At 41.0% G+C, this 21,132-nt stretch overlaps 1 protein-coding gene across 5 annotated transcripts in view; it reads left to right on the top strand.

The window, feature by feature from the left end:
* The window catches only part of LOC132823687 (Fanconi anemia group A protein-like), a 105,258-nt gene that overhangs the window by 29,736 nt on the left and 54,390 nt on the right, over window positions 1-21,132 (top strand). For all 5 annotated transcript variants that reach the window (XM_060837650.1, XM_060837648.1, XM_060837647.1 and 2 more), the window contains 6 exons: window positions 11,858-11,999; window positions 14,946-15,079; window positions 18,163-18,273; window positions 18,903-18,998; window positions 19,533-19,592; window positions 19,907-19,995. In XM_060837650.1, coding sequence (XP_060693633.1) covers window positions 11,858-11,999; window positions 14,946-15,079; window positions 18,163-18,273; window positions 18,903-18,998; window positions 19,533-19,592; window positions 19,907-19,995 — 632 coding nt within the window. The remainder of the gene's footprint in view (window positions 1-11,857; window positions 12,000-14,945; window positions 15,080-18,162; window positions 18,274-18,902; window positions 18,999-19,532; window positions 19,593-19,906; window positions 19,996-21,132) is intronic.

The following is a 21,132-nucleotide window of genomic DNA, read 5'->3' as shown; positions in this document are numbered from 1 at the left end:
TTACCAGTACAAAATATATTGACTTTATCAAGTTTCAATCTGATTTTATACATATCATCAATATTTATAAACAAAGATGCCTCAGCTGTTCATACATTAAACCCTTCCTTTTGTATGAATAAACATTGCATTCCAAGTCTGACATGAAGTAATGTTAAAACTGCAAAAACTAATGAGCACTTTCCATTCCATAAAATTTACTGAAATGACATTTGAACTCTGACCCCATTTGTAGCTATTTTGTGTATTCAGTTCTGGTAGAGATACCTACTTGGTTCAATGGTGCCAGTTGCTCACATGGTAACAACACTGATAGAAAACAGTGTCTATAACCGAATTCCTTAAGTGGGAATTCTTTTAAATGGGAACTGCGCATACATTTGATAACTCAAGGCCGGATAGAAATTTTTCGTACAGCATGACTTAACTTTGTGAAATAATACAAAACAATGCATTTGATAAGGTGTAGAAGTGTTTAAATGAAGGCATATTTATAAATCTAAATACCAGTAGTTCTTCTATAACAGAATGGTTCCATTCTTGTGCAACACCACACAATAGCACTTTAGAAACAGCACTTAAAGCTTTGGCAACGTAATCGCATGACAACCAAGCATTTTAAAAGTTTGCGCTTTAGAAACAGCATCACAATTCATCAATTGCATTACAGCAAAATCGTGTTGACGAAACATGCATTGTCACAGAATGACCTGTAGAATATTAAGGCCACAGAACAATGTCGTATTTTGGGAAAAGGTAAACCAAGGAAATGAATAAGTATTAATAGTAATAATACATCAGTGAATAAGGTCAAACTATGTAAAAATGTTAAAATTCAAAAGTGCCTTAGCTGAATGTATTATGCATTTGTGATAAGATAAGCAAATCAATTGTACCAGTAGGGGAGTTGTGTTAGATCTAAATACCATAACAGAAATTTTGTTGCTTGGTGGTCAAAGTTAGGAACTAAGTAAACTAACTAAACCTGTGCCCCAGCCAAATTAACTCATGAGATGAAGGGATTTCCCTCTGAAGTCATTTAATAGACTAAATTTGTTAGAATTTAGAAGATATGAAAGATGATCTTGTTGAAAATCTAAAATGATTAAGAGGTTCCAGAGTGCTTCACTCTAACTAGTGGAAGAACTCTGGCTCAGAATTGATGATCCAGCGGGGGGGAGAGTTACCTGGACACGTTGTTTCAGGAGATAGTCACACCTGGTAGATTAAGCAATTCAAATTCAGTTTTTGATCAGGGACAATAGGGTGTGATTGCAAGTGAGGCAGATAGGGGATACTGAGTTCAGGACTAGAGGGGCCTTCGCTTTTAACCTTATCCAACAGGTATGAGATGCTTGCTCCCTGTGTGGATAAGGAAAAGGGCTGTGGGGAGGATGAGCCAGCTGACCATGGCACCAGGGTGCAGAAGGCCATTCAAGAGGGGAGTGCAAAAAGGCAAATAGTTGTTATTGGAGATTCTATAATTAGGGGGACAGATAGTATTGATTGCAAGCTGGATTGGGAGTCCCGCATGGTGTGTTGCCTGTCCGGTGCCAGGGTGCAGGATATCTCTGACCGACTTGAAAAGGAGGGAGAAGGTCCAGTTGCTGTGGTCCACATTGGGACTAACAACATAAGCAAGGGTAGGATAGAGGACCTGTTTAGGGATTATCAAACACTAGGAATGAAATTAAGGAAGAGGTCCTGAAGGGTTATAATCTCTGGATTACTGCCCGAGTTACATGCAGATAAGCTTAGGGACAAGAAAATTAGGGAAGTAAACATGTGGCTAAGGGAATGGTGTAGGAAAGAAGGGTTCCATTTCATGGGGCATTGGCATCAAGGGGGGATCTGAACCAATGGGATGGTCTCCACCTGAAATGATCTGGAACCAGTGTTCTCTGGAAAAGGATAAATAGGGTGGTCACTAGGACTTTAAACTTGTGAGTCGGGGTGGGAGGGAGGGAAAGCAACAGGAAGTATGGTGATAAATGAAAAGGTAAGCAGCAGGTTAGCGTGTATGCAGGAGGGTTTAAGTTCTGGACAGACTATGAAAGAAGCAAAGATAACGGATAACTCATAAAATATTAGAGATGTTGTGAATCATGACAGTAAGAAAGCTAGCATCCTGATTGCTCGTAGCATTCGTCACAAGGTTGATGAGTTAACAGCACAAATTATCGGGAACGAATCTGATTTGGTAGCCATCACGGAGACATGGTTGTAGCATGGTCATGACTGGGAATTAAATATCCAGAAGTACCAGACATTTCAGAAGGACAGACAGGAATGCAAGGGAGTTGGTGGAGCTCCGACATTGAAGGACGACATCAGGCTGAGAAGTGACATAAGTTCAATGGAGCATGAGGTCGAATTAATTTGGGTGGAAATTAGGAATTCCAAGAAGAAAAAGTCACTGATAGGCGTAGTCTATCGGCCACCAAATAATAACATCACATTGGGATGGGCAATAAATAAGGAAATAACTAATGCCTGCAAAAATGGTTCGTCTATTAGCATGGGGGATTTTAATCTGCATGGAGATTGGTTGAACCAGCTAGGTCAGGGTAGCCTTGAGGAGGAGTTCATTGAGTGTATCCGCGATAGTTTTCTTGAACAGCATGTAATGGAACCGACGAGGAAGCAAGCTATCCTAGACCTGTCCTATCTAATGAGATAGGAACACTTAGTGACCTCAAAGTTTGTGAGAAGATTTGTAGCTCGGGTACTCGTTGTTGTTCTGTTCGCCGAGCTGGGAGTTTTTCTTGCAAACGTTTCGTCCCCTTTCTAGGTGACATCTTCAGTGCTTGGGAGCCTCCTGTGAAGCGCTTCTGTGCTGATTCCTCAGGCATTTATACTGGTTTGAATCTGCCGCTTCCGGTTGTCTATTGCTGTCCGCTGCAGTGGCCGGTATATAGGGTCTAGGTCGATGTGTCTATTGATAGAATTTGTGGATGAGTGCCATACCTCTAGGAATTCCCTGGCTGTTCTCTGTTTGGCCTGCCCTAAAATAGTGGTGTTGTCCCAATCAAATTTGTGTTGTTTGTCATCTGAGTGTATGGCGACTAGGGATAGCTGGTCGTGTCGTTTTGTGGCTAGTTGGTGTTCATGGATGTGGGTTGTTAGCTGTCTTCTTGTTTGTCCTATGTAGTGTTTTGTGCAGTCCTTGCATGGGATTTTGTACACTACGTTGGTTTTGCTCATGCTGGGTGTCGGGTCCTTTGTCCTGGTGAGTTGTTGTCTGAGGGTGGCTGTTGGTTTGTGTGCTGTTATGAGTCCTAGTGGTTGCAGCAGTCTGGCTGTCAGTTCAGAAATGCTCCTGATGTATGGGAGTGTGGCCAGTCCTTTGGGTTGTGGCATGTCCTCATTTCATTGTCTTTCCCTAAGGCATCTGTTGATGAAATTGCGCGGGTATCCATTTTTGGTGAATACCTTGTATAGGTGTTCTTCTTCCTCTTTTTGTAGTTCAGGTGTGCTGCACTGTGTTGTGGCCCTTTTGAATAATGTCCTGATGCAACTTCGTTTGTGTGTGTTGAGGTGGTTGCTTTCATAGTTCAGGACTTGGTCTGTGTGTGTGGCTTTCCTGTATACCTTCGTGGTGAATTCTCCGTTCGGTGTTCTTTGTACCATCACGTCTAGGAATGGGAGCTGGTTGTCCTTTTCTTCCTCTCTCGTGAATCGGATTCCTGTGAGTGTGGCGTTGATGATCCGGTGTGTGTTTTCTATTTCTGTGTTTTTAATGATTACAAAGGTGTCGTCCACGTATCTGACCCAGAGTTTGGGTTGTAATTGTGTTAAAACTGTTTTTTCTAACCTTTGCATTACTGCTTCTGCTATGAGTCCGGAGATCGGTGAGCCCATGGGTGTTCCGTTGATTTGTTCATATATCTGGTTGTTGAATGTGAAGTGTGTTGTGAGGCACAGGTCCAGTAGTTTAAGTATGTGATCTTTGTTAATAGGTTCAGCGTCCTGTTGTCTGTTGTGTATGTCCAGCAGGTTGGATGTTGTTTCTCTGGCTAGGGTTTTGTCAATGACCTCATAGTCGGTGCTCCTCTTGGAAGGAGTGGTCACAGTATAGTACTGCGATACAGCTGGAAAGAGTGAAGATAAAATCCTATACCCAGGTCCTGTGCTTGAATAAGGGGGACTATGATAGAACGAGGGAGGATCTGGCTAAAGTAGACTGGAAACAAAGACTTTATGATGTGACAGTTGACGAGCAGTGGAGGACCTTCAAAGACATTTTTCAAAGTGCTCAGCAAAAGTATATTTCAGTGAGAAGGAAGGATTGTAACAGTAGGGGGCAATCTGCTATGGATGTCTAAGGAAATAAGGCAGGCTATCAAAGTGAAAGAGAATGCATACATAGTGGCCAAAAACTGCAGGAATCTTGAAGATTGGGAAAACTTTAATGGTCATCAGAAAGCCACAAAAAGAGCTATGAAGAAAAGTGAGATAGAGTATGAGGAAAATATAGCACAGAATATAATTAGATATCAAAATAAAATGAAGAAGAATGGCTAAAGTGAATGTTGATCCTTTAGAGGATGTGAAAGAGCAGTTAGTTATGGGATATGATGAAATGCTGAGGCATTGAACAGGTACTTTGCATTGGTCTTCATAGTGAAGGATACTAATAACACGCCAGTAAGTGACAAAGAAACAAAGGTAAGTGAGGACCTGGAAACTATTATGATTACGGAAGAGCTAGTGTTGGGTAATCTAATGGAGCTAAGAATAGGTAAGTCTTCTGGCCCTGATGGAGTGCATCCCATGATAGTAAAAGACATGGGAGAAATAGCGGTAATTTTCCAAAATTCACTGGAGTCTGGAGCAGTCCCAGCAGGTTGGAAAACAACAAGTGTGATGCTACTTTTTAAAAAGGGAAGTAGACAAAAAATCGGGAATTATAGACCAGTGAGCCTAACTTCTGTAGTGGGGAAGATGCTTGAGTCTATTGTCAAGGAGGAAATAGCAGGGCATCTCGAAAGAAAATGTCCCATTATACAGACACAGCATGGGTTCATGAAGGGCAGATCATACTTCACTAACCTTTTGGACTTCTATGAAGACATTTCAAGCAAGTTGGACAATGGGAAGCCGGTAGATGTGGTGTACCTAGTTTTCCAAAAGGCCTTTGGCACGGTGCCACACATTAGGCTGCTGCATAAGATATGGACGCATGGTGTTAGGGTTAGAATATTAGCGTGGATAGAGGATTAGTGCTATTCTGGCTGGCAATCAGTGACTAATGGTATGCTCAGGGATCGGTTTTGGGACCACAATTATTTATAATTTATATAGATGATTTATAGTTGGGGATCACATGTACAGTGTCAAAGTTTGCCGATGACACGAAGATGAGTGGCAGAGCAACATGTGCAGAGGAACATAGAGTGATTGGGCAAAGGTCTGGCAGATGGAATACAATGTTAGTAAATGTGAAGTCATACATTTTGGTAGGAGTAACAGCAAAATAGATTATTACTTGACTGATAAAAAGTTGCAGCATGCTGATTTGCAGAGGGATGTGGGTGTCCTTTTGCATGAATCATAGAAGGTTGGTCTGCAGGTATAACAAGTAATTAAGAAGGCAAATGGAGTTTTGCCCTTCATTGCTCAAGGGGTTGAGTTTAAAAGCAGAGAGGTAATGTTACAGATGTACAAGGTGCTAATGAGACCACTCCTGGAGATCCGTGTGCAGATTTGGTCTCCTTACTTAAGAAAGGATGTACTGGCACTGGAGGGGGTGCAGAGGAGATTCACTAAGTTTTTTTCTGGCATTGAGGGGGTTGGCTTATGAGGAGAGGCTGAGTAGTTTGGGATTATATTCATTGGAATTCAGAAGGATATGGGGGGATTTTATAGAAACATATAAAATTATAAAGGGAATTGATAGAATAGAAATAGATAGACCGTTTCCACTGGTAGGTAAAACTAGGACAAGAGGGTGTGGCCTCAAAGTTAGAGGAAGCAGGTTTAGAACTGAACTGAGAAGGAACTTTTTCACCCAGAGGGTTGTTAATCTGTGGAATTCCTTGCCCAGGGAAGTAGTTGACACGACTTTATTAATTGCTTTTAAAGTTAAGTTAGATTTTTTTTTGAAAAATTAAGGGATATGGTGAAAACATGGATAAGTGGAGCTGGGTCCACAACAAGGTTAGCCATGATCCTATTGAATGGCGAAGCAGGCTCGAGGGGCCGGGTGGCCTATCCCTGCTCCTAGTTCTTATATTCTAGTGGTCTATCTTAGGTGCCAGCCTCCTAGAGCTGAGAGATTAGATTAGATTACTTACAGTGTGGAAACAGGCCCTTCGGCCCAACAAGTCCACACCGACCTGCCGAAGTGCAACCCACCCGTACCCCTACATTTACCCCTTACCTAACACTACGGGCAATTTAGCATGGCCAATTCACCTGACCCGTACATCTTTGGACTGTGGGAGGAAACCGGAGCACCCAGAGGAAACCCACACAGACACGGGGAGAACATGCAAACTCCACACAATCAGTTGCCTGAGTCGGGAATTGAACCCGGGTTTCAGGGGCTATGAGACAGCAGTGCTAACCACTGTGCCACCGTGCCGCCCAAGATGGAAAGACTTGCTTGCTCAGTGTTGTAAATCATTGAAGTTCTCCACCCCAGAGTTTGTGGATGCTCAGTTGTTGATTATATTCAGAGAAGACAGAGATTTTAAAGAGCTAAATCAACTGTGGTAGATGTTGATGGAGCATGAATTGAGATAGAAGATTTAGCCATGATCATACTGCATTGTGAGACAGGCTTCAACAGATAAAGCAAAATAACTTTAAGCTCTTCTATTAAATCCTAGCCTCCTGTCCTGCTGAAAGTTTGCCGTTAGAAAATCTGAATGTCTGCCTTTTATCTCCTCACTTCACAGCCAGAGGGCTTTGCCTAACAAGCTGACCAGGAACCACTGAATATAATGTTTTAGAGAAGTTTAATGGTTAATGAGACAACTAATAAAATGTTTATTTTTACACTATGAACAATTTTGAGGTTTATTGCCTCAATAACTTTACCTCTTATGTTGTTTTAAACAAAGGGGTGTGAAAAGATTTTGCTGAAATGTTCTAAATTTCACTTCTTTTAAAAAGCAACAAATTGCAACTTTGTGAATTATTAGACTTTATGACCTTACTTGTAGCTTCGACTTACTTACAGAATAGAATTTTAAACCGTGCATGATGCACTGATATCCAATTTAGATTTTCTATGGCATTATTTATAATATTTAATAAATAAATTAGAGACCATGAGATTGGCCCCTTGTCTTTCACAAGAATAATGTGTTTCGACTTGCAAATTTCAGTTGCCTTTGCAAAAGGGACACTTAACAAGTGTTACGTTAAAATGTGCCTAAAAGAAGACAAAATATCAGACTGCATGTTTTCTTGTTGTTCACTTGTGGGATGCGGGTGTCATTTACTTCTCTTGAGAAGGTGATAGTGAGCTGCTTTCTTGAACTGTTGTAGTCCATGTGCTGCAAATAGACATGTAATATTAGAAAGAGAGTTTCAGGATTTTGATCCAACGATGGTGATGCAGCGGTGATGTATTTCCAAGTCAGGCAGGTGTATGCCATGGAGGGGAGCTTGTGGGTGCTGATGTTCTCATGTAACTGCTGCCCTTAATCCTAAGTGAAAATGGTTCTGGGTTTAGAAGGTGCTGCCTAAGTGGCTTTTGTGATTTTCTGCAGTATAATTCTGCAATTACAAACTATCTTGATCCTAAATTAAAAACGAATTGTATCATTAATTGGCTATAATTGGTTAAAACCAATATGAATGTGAACTTGATCAGTTCTGGCTAATCTGTATGCCTGACACACCAAGTCCTTTTCAGGTTTTTTCTCTCTAAAAGGTGGCAATCTTACAAAACATTGTAGTGAACCATATCTTCAGGCCGTTCCCCTCAAGAACAAGTATACCGTTTTGGATACTTGTGGGGGGGAACGGCTTACCAGGGGTAAGCAGTGGGGTTCAGGTCTCTGGCACGGAGCCTGTCCCCATTGCTCAGAAGGGAAGGGTGGAGAAGAGCAGAGCAATAGTTATTGGGGACTCGTTAGTTCGGGGCACAGATAGGCAGTTTTGTGAGGGCGAGAGAGACTCACTATTGGTATGTTGCCTCCCAGGTGCAAGGGTACGTGATATCTCTGATCGTGTTTTCCGGGTCCTTCAGGGGGAGCAGCCCGAAGTCGTGGTCCACATTGGCACTAACAGCATAGGTAGGAAGAGGGATGAGGATGTTAGGCAGGCTTTCAGGGAGCTAGGTTGGAAGCTCAGAGTTAGAACAAACAGAGTTGTTGTCTCTGGTTTGTTACCTGTGCCACTGTGCCACGAGGAATAGGGAGAGAGCACAGTTAAAGGCGTGGCTACAGGGATGGTGCAGGAGGGGGAGGGATTCTGGTATCTGGGTAACTGGGGTTCTTTCTGGGGAAGGTGGGACCTCTATACACAGGATGGTCTACAGTGTGTATACTTCAATGCGAGAAGTATCCAAAATAAGGTAGGTGAACTTGCAGCGTGGGTTGGTACCTGGGATTTCGATGTTGTGGCTATTACGGAGACATGAGTAGAACAGGGACAGGATTGGCTGTTGCAGGTTCCAGGGTTTAAATGTTTTAGTAGGCTCAGAGGTGAGGGTAAAAGAGGGGGAGGTGTGGCATTGCTTGTCAAGGATAGTATTACAGCGGTGGAAAGGACGATGGAGGAAGACTCGCCAACTGAGGTAGTTTGGGCTGAGGTTAGAAATAGGAAAGGTGAGGTCACCCTGTTAGGAGTTTTCTACAGACCTCCTAATAGTCCAAGAGACATAGAAGAAAGGATTGCGAGGATGATTCAGGAGAAGAGTGAAAGTAATAGGATGGTTGTTATGGGGGACTTTAACTTTCCAGATATTGACTGGGAAAGCTATACCTCGAGTACGTTAAATGGTTCGGTGTTTGTCCAATGTGTGCAGGAGGGTTTCCTGACACAATATGTAGACAGGCCAACAAGAGGGGAGGCCATACTGGATTTGGTTCTGGGTAATGAACCAGGCCAGGTGTTAGAATTGGAGGTAGGTGAGCACTTTGGGGACAGTGACCACACCTTGGGGACAGTGACCATAATTCGGTGACCTTTACTCTGGTGATGGAGAGGGATAAGTGTGCACTGCAGGGCAAGAGTTATAGCTGGGGCCAGGGAAATTATGATGTGGTGAGGCATGACTTAGGATGCGTGGCGTGGAAAAGTAGGCTTCAAGGGAAGGGCACAATCGATATGTGGAGCTTGTTCAAGGAGCAACTATTGACTGTCCTTGATAAGTATGTCAGGCAGGGAGGAAAGGGTCGTGTGAGGGAGCCATGGTTTAAGAAGGAATTGGAATCCCTTGTTAAATGGAAGAGGGCGGTCTATGTAAAGATGAGGTGTGAAGGTTCAATTGGGGCGATTTGAGAGTTATAAGGTAGCCAGGAAAGATCTAAAGAGAGAGCTAAGAGCAGCAAGGAGGGGACATGAAAATTCCTTGGTTGGTAGGATTAGGGAAAACCCAAAGGCTTTCTATAGGTATGTCAGGAATAAAAGAATGACTAGAGTAGGAATAGGTCCAGTCATGGATAGTAGTGGGAAGTTGTGCGTGGAGGCTGAAAAGATTGGGAAGACACTGAATGAATACTTTTCGTCAGTATTCACTCAGGAACAGGACATTGTTGCCGATGTGAATATTGAGTCACAATTAATTAGAATGGATGGCTTTGAGGTATGTAGGGAAGAGGTGTTGGAAATTCTGGAAAGGGTGAAAATAGATAAGTCCCCTGGGCCTGATGGCATTTATCCTAGGATTCTCTGGGAAGCAAGGGAGGAGATTGCAGAGCCAATGGTCTTGATTTTATGTCCTCGTTGTCTACAGGAATAGTGCCAGAAGACTGGAGGATAGCAAATGTGGTTCCCTTGTTCAAGAAGGGGAGTAGGGATAACCCTAGTAACTATAGGCCGGTGAGTCTCACTTCTGTTGTGGGCAAAATCTTAGAGAGAATTGTAAGGGATAGGATTGATGAACATCTGGACAGGAATAATGTGGTCGAGGATAGTCAGCATGGTTTTGTGAAGGGCAGGTCGTGCCTCACAAACCTTATTGAATTCTTTGAGAAGGTGACTAAGGAGGTGGGTGAGGCTAAAGCGGAAGATGTGGTGTATATGGATTTTAGCAAGGTGTTTGATAAGGTTCCCTATGGTAGGCTACTGCAAAAAATACGGAGGTATGGCATTGAGGGTACGTTAGAGGTTTGGATTAGGAATCGGCTGGCTGGAAGAAGACAGAGGGTAGTAGTTGATGGTAAAGGTTCATCTTGGAGTGCAGTTACTAGCAGTGTTCTGCAAGGATCTGTTTTGGGACCATTGCTGTTTGTCATTTTTATAAATGACCTGGAGGAGGGGCTAGAAGGTTGGGTGATACGAAAGTTGGTGGAGTTGTTGACAGTGAGGAAGGATGTGGCAGGTTACAGCAGGATATAGATAAGCTGCAGAGCTGGGTAGAAAGGTGGCAAATGGAGTTCAATGTAGGTAAGTGTGAAGTGATTCACTTTGGTAAGAGCACCAAGAAGATGGGGTACTGGGCTAATGGTCGGATACTTGGTAGTGTGGATGAGCAGAGTGATCTTGGTGTCCATGTACACAGATCTCTGAAAGTTGCCACCCAGGTAAATAGTGCTGTGAAGAAGGCATATGGCGTACTGGCTTTTATTGATAGAGGAATTGAGTTCCAGAGTCCTGAGGTCATGTTGCAGTTGTATAAGACTCTGGTGCGGCCGCATCTGGAGTATTGTGTGCAGTTTTGGTCGCCATACTATAGGAAGGATGTGGAGGCACTGGAACGGGTGCAGAGGAGGTTTACCAGGATGTTGCTTGGTATGTAGGAAGATCGTATGAGGAAAGGCTGAGGCACTTGGGCCTGTTTTCATTGGAGAAAAGAAGGTTTAGGGGTGACTTGATAGAGGTGTACAAGATGATTAGGGGTTTAGATCGGGTTGACAATGAGAACCTTTTTCCACGTATGGAGTCAGCTATTATGAGGGGGCATAGCTTTAAATTAAGGGGAGGTAGGTATAGGACAGATGTTAGGAGTACATTCTTTACTCAGCGAGTCGTGAGTTCATGGAATGCCCTGCCAGTAGCAGTGGTGGACTCTCCCTCTTTCTGGGCATTTAAACGGGCATTGGATAGGCATATGGAGGATAGTGGGCTAGTGTAGGTTAGGTGGGCTTGGATCGGCGCAACATCGAGGGCCGAAGGGCCTGTACTGTGCTGTATTTTTCTATGTTCTATGTATTTAGAAAAAGAGAGAGGAGGAGTAATTTATTACTCTTCAAAAAACAGTTAAATTTTGAAGCCAGCTAATCATCTCCATTTGACAGTGTGGGTTGAGAGATTATTTCTCTTGGCTGAAATAGTGATGTCATTCTCTTAATCCCTGTCGTTTGCACAATTTCACATTACCTCCTTCCAGTGAATTTGGTTTTCTTTTTCAGATGTATCCTGACTAATGCACTGCCACAAGACTTCAGCAGCTAGTTCAGTATCTTTAATTCTCCAAGGTGTCTGAAATTTGGCAAGTTCTCAGCAGTGAGCACATTATTTGTGTTTACAAATGCAGCTCGAATCAGTTGATGATATCTGAAGCTTCTCTTCTTTTTTATAAATGTTATAATGTATGATCCATCTTGTTTCCTTTCCTTCTACCACCAGGCCATATCCCCTTCAATTCCAGTGAAATGAACTCTTGAAATATTTTCCTCAACATTTTAAACTATGTTTTAACCTTTTTTTGGTCAATAATGTTTTTCTCATTTTGCAGCTATTTGTTCTATTCAGTGCAGAGGAGCTGATCACTCATTTTCAGCAAGTTCTGGAATCTCATGAGGTTAACTGGCAGTGTGTACTCTCCTGTGTTTCAACACTATTGGTCTGCCAGCCAGAAAGCCAAAAGTATCTGAAAGGTATGAAATTTGCCTGGATAACAGTCTGGTGACATGATTTGATTTGAAACATCTTCTATTGATGTGATGCAATATATTAACCCTTCAGACTTGCTTATGATTAGTCTGAGTTGTATTTCGTGAAGCAGACTGAGAGATTTGAGGCAAGAATGAGTAACAAGCATTTATTTGGAGAGTTGATTTTGAAGTTACAGCACAGTAACTAGAGAGGAAGCAAGAACAGCAATCAGTTCATTGTCGTAATAGCTATTTTGCTTTAATTGCAGTAGAACATTGATATTACTAACCTAACCTAATAGTAAATGATAATTTGTAGCATGGCTGACGTTAAGTCAGAAAGTGTAGTTAGTTACTCTTTATTTTGCTAATGCCTTTGTGTTCATTCTTGTCTTGTATTCTTGCCATTCTCTCTCATCTGTTTCCCAAACCCTCCAACCCTCTTCTCCCCCCCCCCCCCGCCCCCCCCAGCTACTGCACCTCAAGAGCTACATACCTCCTTTATTTTTAAGGGTAGGCATTGATCTTCCTCATTGTCAAATGGTGATAATTCATTGGCTTCAAAATTAGCCTTTTTGAAAACTATAGTAATAAACTTCTGTGTCACTCCCTCTCTCTCGCTCTGTCACACTGTCACCTTTTACTGTTCCTCAGTGTAATCCACCATGTGATCATTTACGAAACAGAACAAAAGCAATAAAGGGGTAGTGTAAGCACAGCATCACCACCATTATTTTTACCCATAGAATTAAATGTGTTATTTTTCAAAATCAGTTGGAAGAAATCAACTGTGTCAAAGGTTCCTCAGAGGAGGGGTATGAAAATGTTCCATTAATACAGTAGATGCTGAACATATTTAGACAGGGCAATCCAATCTCTTAAAACCACAGTTCTGGCAAAAGCAATTGAACCCATGTCTAGGCTTTTGGGGACGATAGAGCCATGTATAAACTTTCAATATAACATTAAAAGGCACAAAACAATTCAATGGATAATATCAAGAATTATAGAGCAAATTATAAAGCATTTTAAAGTTTAAAATAAATATGTAAATCCTTATTTGCATTACTCTGAAAAAGATTAGAAAGCATTTTGGCTGTTTGATAGATTGTTCAATCTCAGTGCATGTAATTCTCGTTACAAAGCAGTAATCACTATGTGATATGTCTGACATTTAAATATACCGCCTTCAGATGTAACATATATTGCAGATATATAATGCGTTCAATAATCATGCATCTTAACTTAGCTAAGGTTATAATGCAACAAGTTTGATGTGTACATTTCCTGCATTTGACTATGTTCCACTATTTATGTCTAAAGTTTTAGTTTCCTACATACATGACTTTAAACTTGGAATGACAAAGTATGAACAATGTGCACAACCCTGCTGCGGCACACAAAGTCCAGAGAGCTTGGTTTGGTTTACAATTATATATATCCTGTAGGTTTATCCTGTTGTAATTGTTTGTGATTAGTTATGGACAAGGCCAGACCCCCTCAAAGCATTTCAAACCCGGACCCCAACTTTGCTAGTTTTTTTTTAAGCAGGTATAGTGTGGATATTCCAGGAGTGATGCAGCTGGCCCAACCAGAATTTATTTGCAAGATTACCGCATGAAACACAAACAGAAGAGAACAGAATAGCGTAACCTATCCAAAAACCCAACAGATTATCCCAACTTAGTGATAATGTTCCAAATTGCTGCAACAATCCCTGTAAACACCCCTTGGCAAAACAGTTAAAATCAAACAGAGGGTTTTACAGGAGAGAGTGAGATGGTAGAGAGATTCAGCATGGAACATCTTCATGCAGCTGTTTCTCGAACCAGCAGCCTTGAAACTGATTGAATGCTTTCAGCGAACAGCCAGACTGCTGAAAGCAAACCAGACTAGAGAAAAGCTGAGCTGTGGGAACTGGCCACTCTCCTTTCATTGTACAAGTGTTTTTTTTAACTTGAAAGCCTTTTGCCTGAGGCAGCATCTGTTAGCTATAATCAAATTGGCCTGAAAACCCTCCAAGCTTCTACCTCCTGGAATCTCTCTCTGTTTTAATACCCCTCTGCAAAATAAGCCAAGGATAGCATAACCTTGTTAAAGAAACAGACTGGAGGTCTGGAGAAGGTTTGCTTTCCCATAGTGATGAGAAGGCATTGGTCTTCCTCATTGTCAAATGGTGATAATTATTTGGCTTCAAAATTAACCGTTTTGAAAACTGTAGTGATGAGAAGTCTTCAATCTACATTTTTTGTGGCTGCAAGGCTTTGTGGTTTTTTTGCCTGAAGGTAATAAATGTTGCAAGGTTGGATACTTTGTCATAAAACAAATGAATTAAGCTCTGCTTTTGAATGAGATCTTTAAACTGAACTGGCTTCAACATGAGGTAAATGCCCAAAAGATCCTGTTGCACTACTTTGGAGTGGAGCCTAGGAGCTGTCCTGGTTTTTTGACTGATTAATTATACTTTGATCAACATCACAAAAAAGATCTTTTCAGTATGACCTTGCTGTTGGTGGGGCCTAGCTGTGTACGGATTACATCCTGCATTTCCTACATTGCGACTATTATTGTAATTGATAAGTATTTAATTTCCTGTAAAATGCTTTAGAACATCCTGAGGTTGTAAAATTAACTTGGTCAGTGCAGACCATTCTTGTTTATTCTCTACATTTAATTCAACAATTTGTATTTTATGCCTTGCATTCTGTGGACAGTTCCTTATTTCTCATTCTGTGTTCAGAGTGAAGAGGCTGCTTTGCTATGGGGAGACAGATTAAATTGCTGTCTGGTGTCAATAGCTGAGATCTTGTTCACACTCTGTTTTCTTCTTGGGATTTGAGACAGAAGGGTGCATTTCAGTGATAGCTAAAAGACTCCAATGTCTTTCAGGAGCAAGAATTATTTCTTAAATGATTGATTTGACCAAGTCAGATTTTCTCATCTTTTCAGAACTGTTGACTAAGTTGCTGATAAATGCGTTTGAAAACTATGAATTGGAGAGCATGATCACAGCATTCCTGCTTGCACGTCAGGCTGCACTAGAGGGACCAGCTGTTTTTGTCAGCTATTCAGAATGGTTCAAGGTAAGATGAGACATTTGAACAGAAGTAGCACTCTAGAATTTAATTCACTGCCTTGTCTTTAGGGGGGTCCCCTTGCTTCTCTGTGGAGAATATAGCAATCCTGACTATTGAACTGATTTGAAATATTGCAAAATAAATGCTGGGGCTATCATCTGATTAATTCTGGCCAGGAACTTTAACTGATGTCCTTTGAGAGAATCACATTTATCGTCTTCTAAAATAACTGAATTACAAATAGTGCAAACATTTTTGAATAGACAAGGGAAAATGGCATACACAACTGTGTAAGGTAGGCTGATTGAGAAATATAATTTAGGACTTGGCTTGGGGCAGAATACTCTAACACTTTGTCTGTGTCAATGAGCAATTTAAGTTAAGTATCTCACATTTATATGCACTTTCCCTTGCTACACTTCAGAATTGAATTAGCAACTCTACAAAACAGTTCTTTTGGATTTGCAATGCTTCACACTTTGCCTATTTATATAATCACCTCTGGGAGCTATTAGCAGATCTCTTAATATTATGACCAAGGATTGTTTGTTTGACAAGATCAGCTCTACTTGTGATTCATGCATGAGAAGTTTTTTTTAAAAATAAGAGATTTTTATCACAGTAAATGATGATTGGACTTCAATTTATATTCTGTAAAATAGACTTAATGCAACCTCCCTGCCAGATTCCGACTATCTCACCACATGAATGTCAGAACAATACAAGTTCTGGACCTCCTGTCCTTCAGGCTCCTGTTGTCCACATCATTGCTTGGATGCATAGCTTCCCTCATGTTTGAGAATACCCTAATTTTAAAGGGGGTTTCGATCAATTCTTAGACGACCAAACAACTTGGCTCTTGCATAATTTATAGTTTATATGATTGGCTGAGGAAACAATAATGTGATCCATGCAGGAAGACCTGGACAACATTCCAGATTGAGCTGATGAGTAGAAAACACATTCAGACTATATTAATGCCAAATAGCGACCATCTCAACCGAAAGAGAATCTAACAGTCTGCCCATGACATTGAATGGCATTATCATCACCAAGTTGTTCATGACTAACGTCCTAGAAGGTTAGCATTAACCAGAGACTGAACTGTGGCTACAGGATAATGTCACAGATCAGGAATTCTACAGCACGTAACTTTCTCCTGTTTCCCCAAAGACTGATCTCCATCTACAAGACATAAATCGAAAGAAATGAAATATTTTCCACATGTCTGGATAACACAGCTCCAAAAACAATATAGTAGCTTGATACCATCCAGGACTAAGCAGCTTGTTTGATCAGGACCTTGTCCAGAACCCTGTGCATTCACACCTTGCACCAATGGTGCAATTGGCAGCATTGTGCACTATTTACAGGATGCACCGCAGCAACTTACTGAATCGCCTTTCACAGCATCTTCCAAACCGACAACATCTATCACCTAGAAGGCCATTCCTTGATGTTCAATGACATTGCTATCACTGAATTTCCCTATTAGTATCCAGGAGATTACCATTGACTTAGTAATTGACTAGACTATGCTGGAGTAGGGCAGTGTCTAGGATTCCTGTAGCAAGTAACTCACTTATTGATTTCCCCAAAATTGTCCCCTGCAGCAAGACACAAGTTGGGCATGCGATGGGGTTACTCTCCATTTGCCTGCTTGTGTGCAGCTCCAACAACACTCAAGAAGCTTGACACATCCACCCAAAGCAGCCAATTTGATTGGTGCTACATCAGTAAAATTCACTCCGTCACCACCAACACACAGTAGCAGTAGTGTGTGTCATCTGTAGTATGCACAGTAGCTGTTCACCAAAGCTCTTCAGGCAGTACTTTCTTAACCCATGACCACATTAAACTGACTGCCATCTTGAAGGACAAGAGTTGTAGATACATAGGCGCACCCCCAAGTGCAAGTTCCCCTCCGTGTCACACACAATCCTGAGTTGAAAATAAAGCCAAGTATTGTGAATGCTAGAAATTTGAAAAAATAGAGAATGTTCAAGAAGGTCTGGCAGGATCTGTGGAAAAAGAATCATGACCCCCTCATAATCTGAAGAAGCTACCAGATCTGCTTTACTTCAGAACCTATTATTGAGTACCAGATGCGAGCTGTGTGATGAATCTCATTTCATCACGATTGCCAATCCTTCCTACTGCCACATTTCTGACAGTTATACCCATGACAATTTAAGTTGGCAATATCAGGAGCAGAAAATGCCATCTTTATTAAAGTGTGTTCATAATTTGTACATGGACTGAAATACCAATTTTATATGTATTGTATAACTGTACACAATAATCTCTCAGACCACAAACCTATTGCTTAAAATCAATAGTTGTCTAGAAATAAATTTGAGCAGGCAAAGCATTCTTTCCTTGCTCTTGGCATCATTGGTAGCGTAAAAATGGAAGGTATAGTATTTGGATATGTATAGCAACTTTTATTCCACCTCATAACGTTTTCATTAGTTGAGCTAAATGTTTATCTTTGGAGTTTTCCAGTTCACTAACTGGTGGCTACACATTATAATGTTATTCTATAAATTCCAAAATCTAAAAATAACTTTATCCCAAGTATTGTGCTGTGGAGCAGTTACAGTGAATTATATCCTTGGTGATAATAGTGATTTGCTTTGTACACTAGCTATACTCGAAACATCATTTTGGGTGGCATGATAGCTCAGTGGTTAGCACTGCTGCCTCACAGCACCAGGGACTCAGGTTCAATTCTTCGAGTAACTGCCTGTGTGGAGTTTGCACGTTCTCCCCGTGTCTGCTTGGGTTTCCTCTGGATGCTCCCGTTTCCTCCGACAGTCCAAAGTTAGGTGAATTGGCCATGCTAAATTGCCCATAGTGTTGGGTGCATAAGTCAGAGGGAAATGGGTCTGGGTGGGTTACTCTTCGGAGGGTCAGTGTGGACTTGTTGGGCCGAAGGGCCTGTTTCCACACTGTCGGAAATCTAATCTAATATTACAACTGTAAAATACTGGAGGATACGGTTTAATATCATTTTGGTTCAAAGTTGGTTCATCTGTAGAAAAAAGAAAGTGTAAGTTCCTAAATTCTGTTTTTTTTTGCTTTATTAGAATTCTTTTGGGTCTGCGAGTAGTTACCATGGCAGTAGCAAGAAGTCACTAATTTTCCTACTGAAATTTTTAACAGACCTGGTGCCATTTGAAACTGCACAGTATTTAAAGGTGAGAAGATTATTATGACCAGGTAGTAGCACGAAGCCTGATATCTCGTATACGTATTGTTGAGCTGTTTGTCCATTTATCTCTTTATTCTGCTGATGAATAAGAAACTAATAGCATTTAAAGTGACCACTATTTACAGTTTCATTTTGCTGTTTAAGTTAGTAAATATTACATCAGGAATTAATCAAAACTGATGCTTGTCATTGTATGGTATTTGGTAAACCAGTGCTGCAATCAGACTCCCCTCTGGGATGAGGGTATTGACTTATGAGGCCTCTATTCCCTCAAATTTAAAAGGTTGATGGATAATCTGATTGAAAAATTTGAAGTCATTAAGAGGCTTTACAGAGACGGAGTTGAAGAGAAATTGCTTTGCTCAAGAGTTGTGAATGTTTGGTATTCTCTAAGCCAAAGGGCTGTGGATGCTCTGTTGTGGAGTATTTTGAAGACCGAGCTCGTGATTTTTGGATACTGAGGAAATTTGGAGATGTGGGAAACAACAATTATAATATTAAATCGAAGAAAAGATTTGAGGCACTAAATCACTGATTCCTCTGATTTTTACATGTTTCTAAGGCACTTTGTTACAATTATGAATGACATTTGGTAACACTGTCTTTTTTGCACAGGTTCACATATTATATCCTCCTTATGTGGCATCAAAGTATCGTGTTATGCTCCTGGAATATATCTCACTGGCTAAAACTCGACTTTCAGATTTCCAGGTTGGTCATGAAACCAAGATGCTAAACTGTGTGGGAGTTTAGCAGGATTGCTTGTTAGACAGAGTGCGGGCAGCACGGTGGCACAGTGGTTAGCACTGCTGCCTCACAGCGCCTGAGACCCGGGTTCAATTCCTGACTCAGGCGACTGACTGTGTGGAGTTTGCACGTTCTCCCCGTGTCTGCGTTTCCTCCCACAGTCCAAAGATGTGCGGGTCAAGTGAATTGGTCATGCTAAATTGCCAGTAATGTTAGGTAAGGGATAAATGTAGGGGTATGGGTGGGTTGCGCTTCGGCGGATCGGTGTGGACTTGTTGGCCCGAAGGGCCTGTTTCCACACTAAGTAAGCTAATCTAATCTAATCTAATCTAAAGGGGCTCTGTTGAATACATAGCACCTTCTTTCCTAAAATTATGAGCATTATATGAGCATTAACTGTCACAAGACAGTTGATATTCATATTAGCTGCATTAAAAACATACTGTGACTGACCAATCTAAGCCTTCCTTTCATTTTGAATTCTATTTCTGTTTGTAGGTGTCAATTAAAGAGTTAGGTTTGTATGAGGACCTGTCAACAGCTAATGCTCCTCTTAAGGTTAGTCCAGGTGTCTATGTCAGTGTGTGTCAGCCAGTACTAATGCTAAGAAACTGTCTAATTCTATTCTTTACTCTAAGTGATGAATTGATTTTAATTTTTATCTCTGAAAATTGAATGCTTCAGAACTGAAACCTAACATTGTATTCACTGTAAAAAAATAAGAATTTACAGAGAATCATTCATTCATTAAAGGAAATGTCTGGTTTGTTATACTAAGCAAATCTGCAAGATTTGAGGCAACTGTTATATATCTGTAGAAAAAAAACTTGTTTCAGGTTTTGAATAGTTTTGTTTAACTTTATTTTCTATAGCCCCAGTGTCAAGCTATGCAGGATGTTGAGAGAGCTGTTCTAATATTTGAAAACAGTGGAAAGATTCCAGCTAGCGTCATGGAAGCAAGGTACACCAAGCTTAGGTTCTGAATATCAAGTTGTATTTGATATGTCTGTGGAGCAATGTATTATTTTCCATATGCTTTTACTTGCAAAAGTAAAAAGGAAATGAAGTTAGAAATCTCCAAGTCCATCCTGTTCATGACACTTGCCTGCTGCTCTATAGACCCCATTTGTACTAAGCTACTCACTTCACAACTCCCCTATCTGGCCCCCTTTCCAGCTGGCATCTACCACCTTTACAAGTTGTCATCATTTACCCAAATCACTCTCAACCAAAAAACAAATTGTTTACAAACAGTTGGCATATTTCAAAACTCCTAAACAAAACCTCTTATTTTTATGTTTATCATAACGAGCCCAATCTAACCAAAGTCACATATCATGCACCCTGACCATGTTCATGGTATGTTATACATCTTTACATTTCATATAGTTTGAGATGTTTGATCATTCTACCCTCCTCCAATGCCTCACTAGATCTCCCTGCTCACTACCATACAGAATAACCAGCTATGAGATTTCCCCCTGCCAAAGTATATTACACTCTGGAATCCCGTAATTGTAACATTTTCCACCTCTACAGGCTGTCCGTGGTGGCACCATCTGTAAATGTGAAGCCAGCATCCATCTATATACTGACAACAACCAGTTAGTTTATGTTTGTAATCTCTCTGCCCCCTCCAGTGGCTCTGTGCTGTCAGACTGGTCAGAGTTTGGTTGACCTGTAGTTTCAGTTAAATGTTGGGCAAACTGAAGCTGCTGATTTCAGTTCTTTTCAGATGACTACGATATGATTATGGTTAAAATCACTGCTGTGGATGTTGATACTGTGGAAAATGTGAATTGATAAAGGCAATGTCAATTTATTTAAAATGAAATTAATCCTGAAGCTGTTCTATTGCCATTAAAAATCCAACATATTATTGGTTGACTTATGGGAGGAAAGGTTCGATGCTTGGCGAATCTGTGTGATAACAGTCCCACGTTATAGTGGTTAAGTTTTAACTGCCCTCTGAAGTGTGACAATCAGTTGTATCATTTCATGATCAGAACATCAGGAAAGAGGACATCTGAAATAAAAGCATAGAGTTCAAGAGAATCTGAGCAGGTCTGGCAGCATCTGTGGAGGAAGAAGTAGAGTT

The sequence above is a fragment of the Hemiscyllium ocellatum genome, chromosome 17, assembly GCF_020745735.1.
Source record: "Hemiscyllium ocellatum isolate sHemOce1 chromosome 17, sHemOce1.pat.X.cur, whole genome shotgun sequence".
Classification (NCBI taxonomy): Eukaryota; Metazoa; Chordata; class Chondrichthyes; order Orectolobiformes; family Hemiscylliidae; genus Hemiscyllium; species Hemiscyllium ocellatum.
The sequence above is the reverse complement of the archived record's forward strand: the minus strand, read 5'-3'. Positions and strand labels throughout refer to the sequence as shown.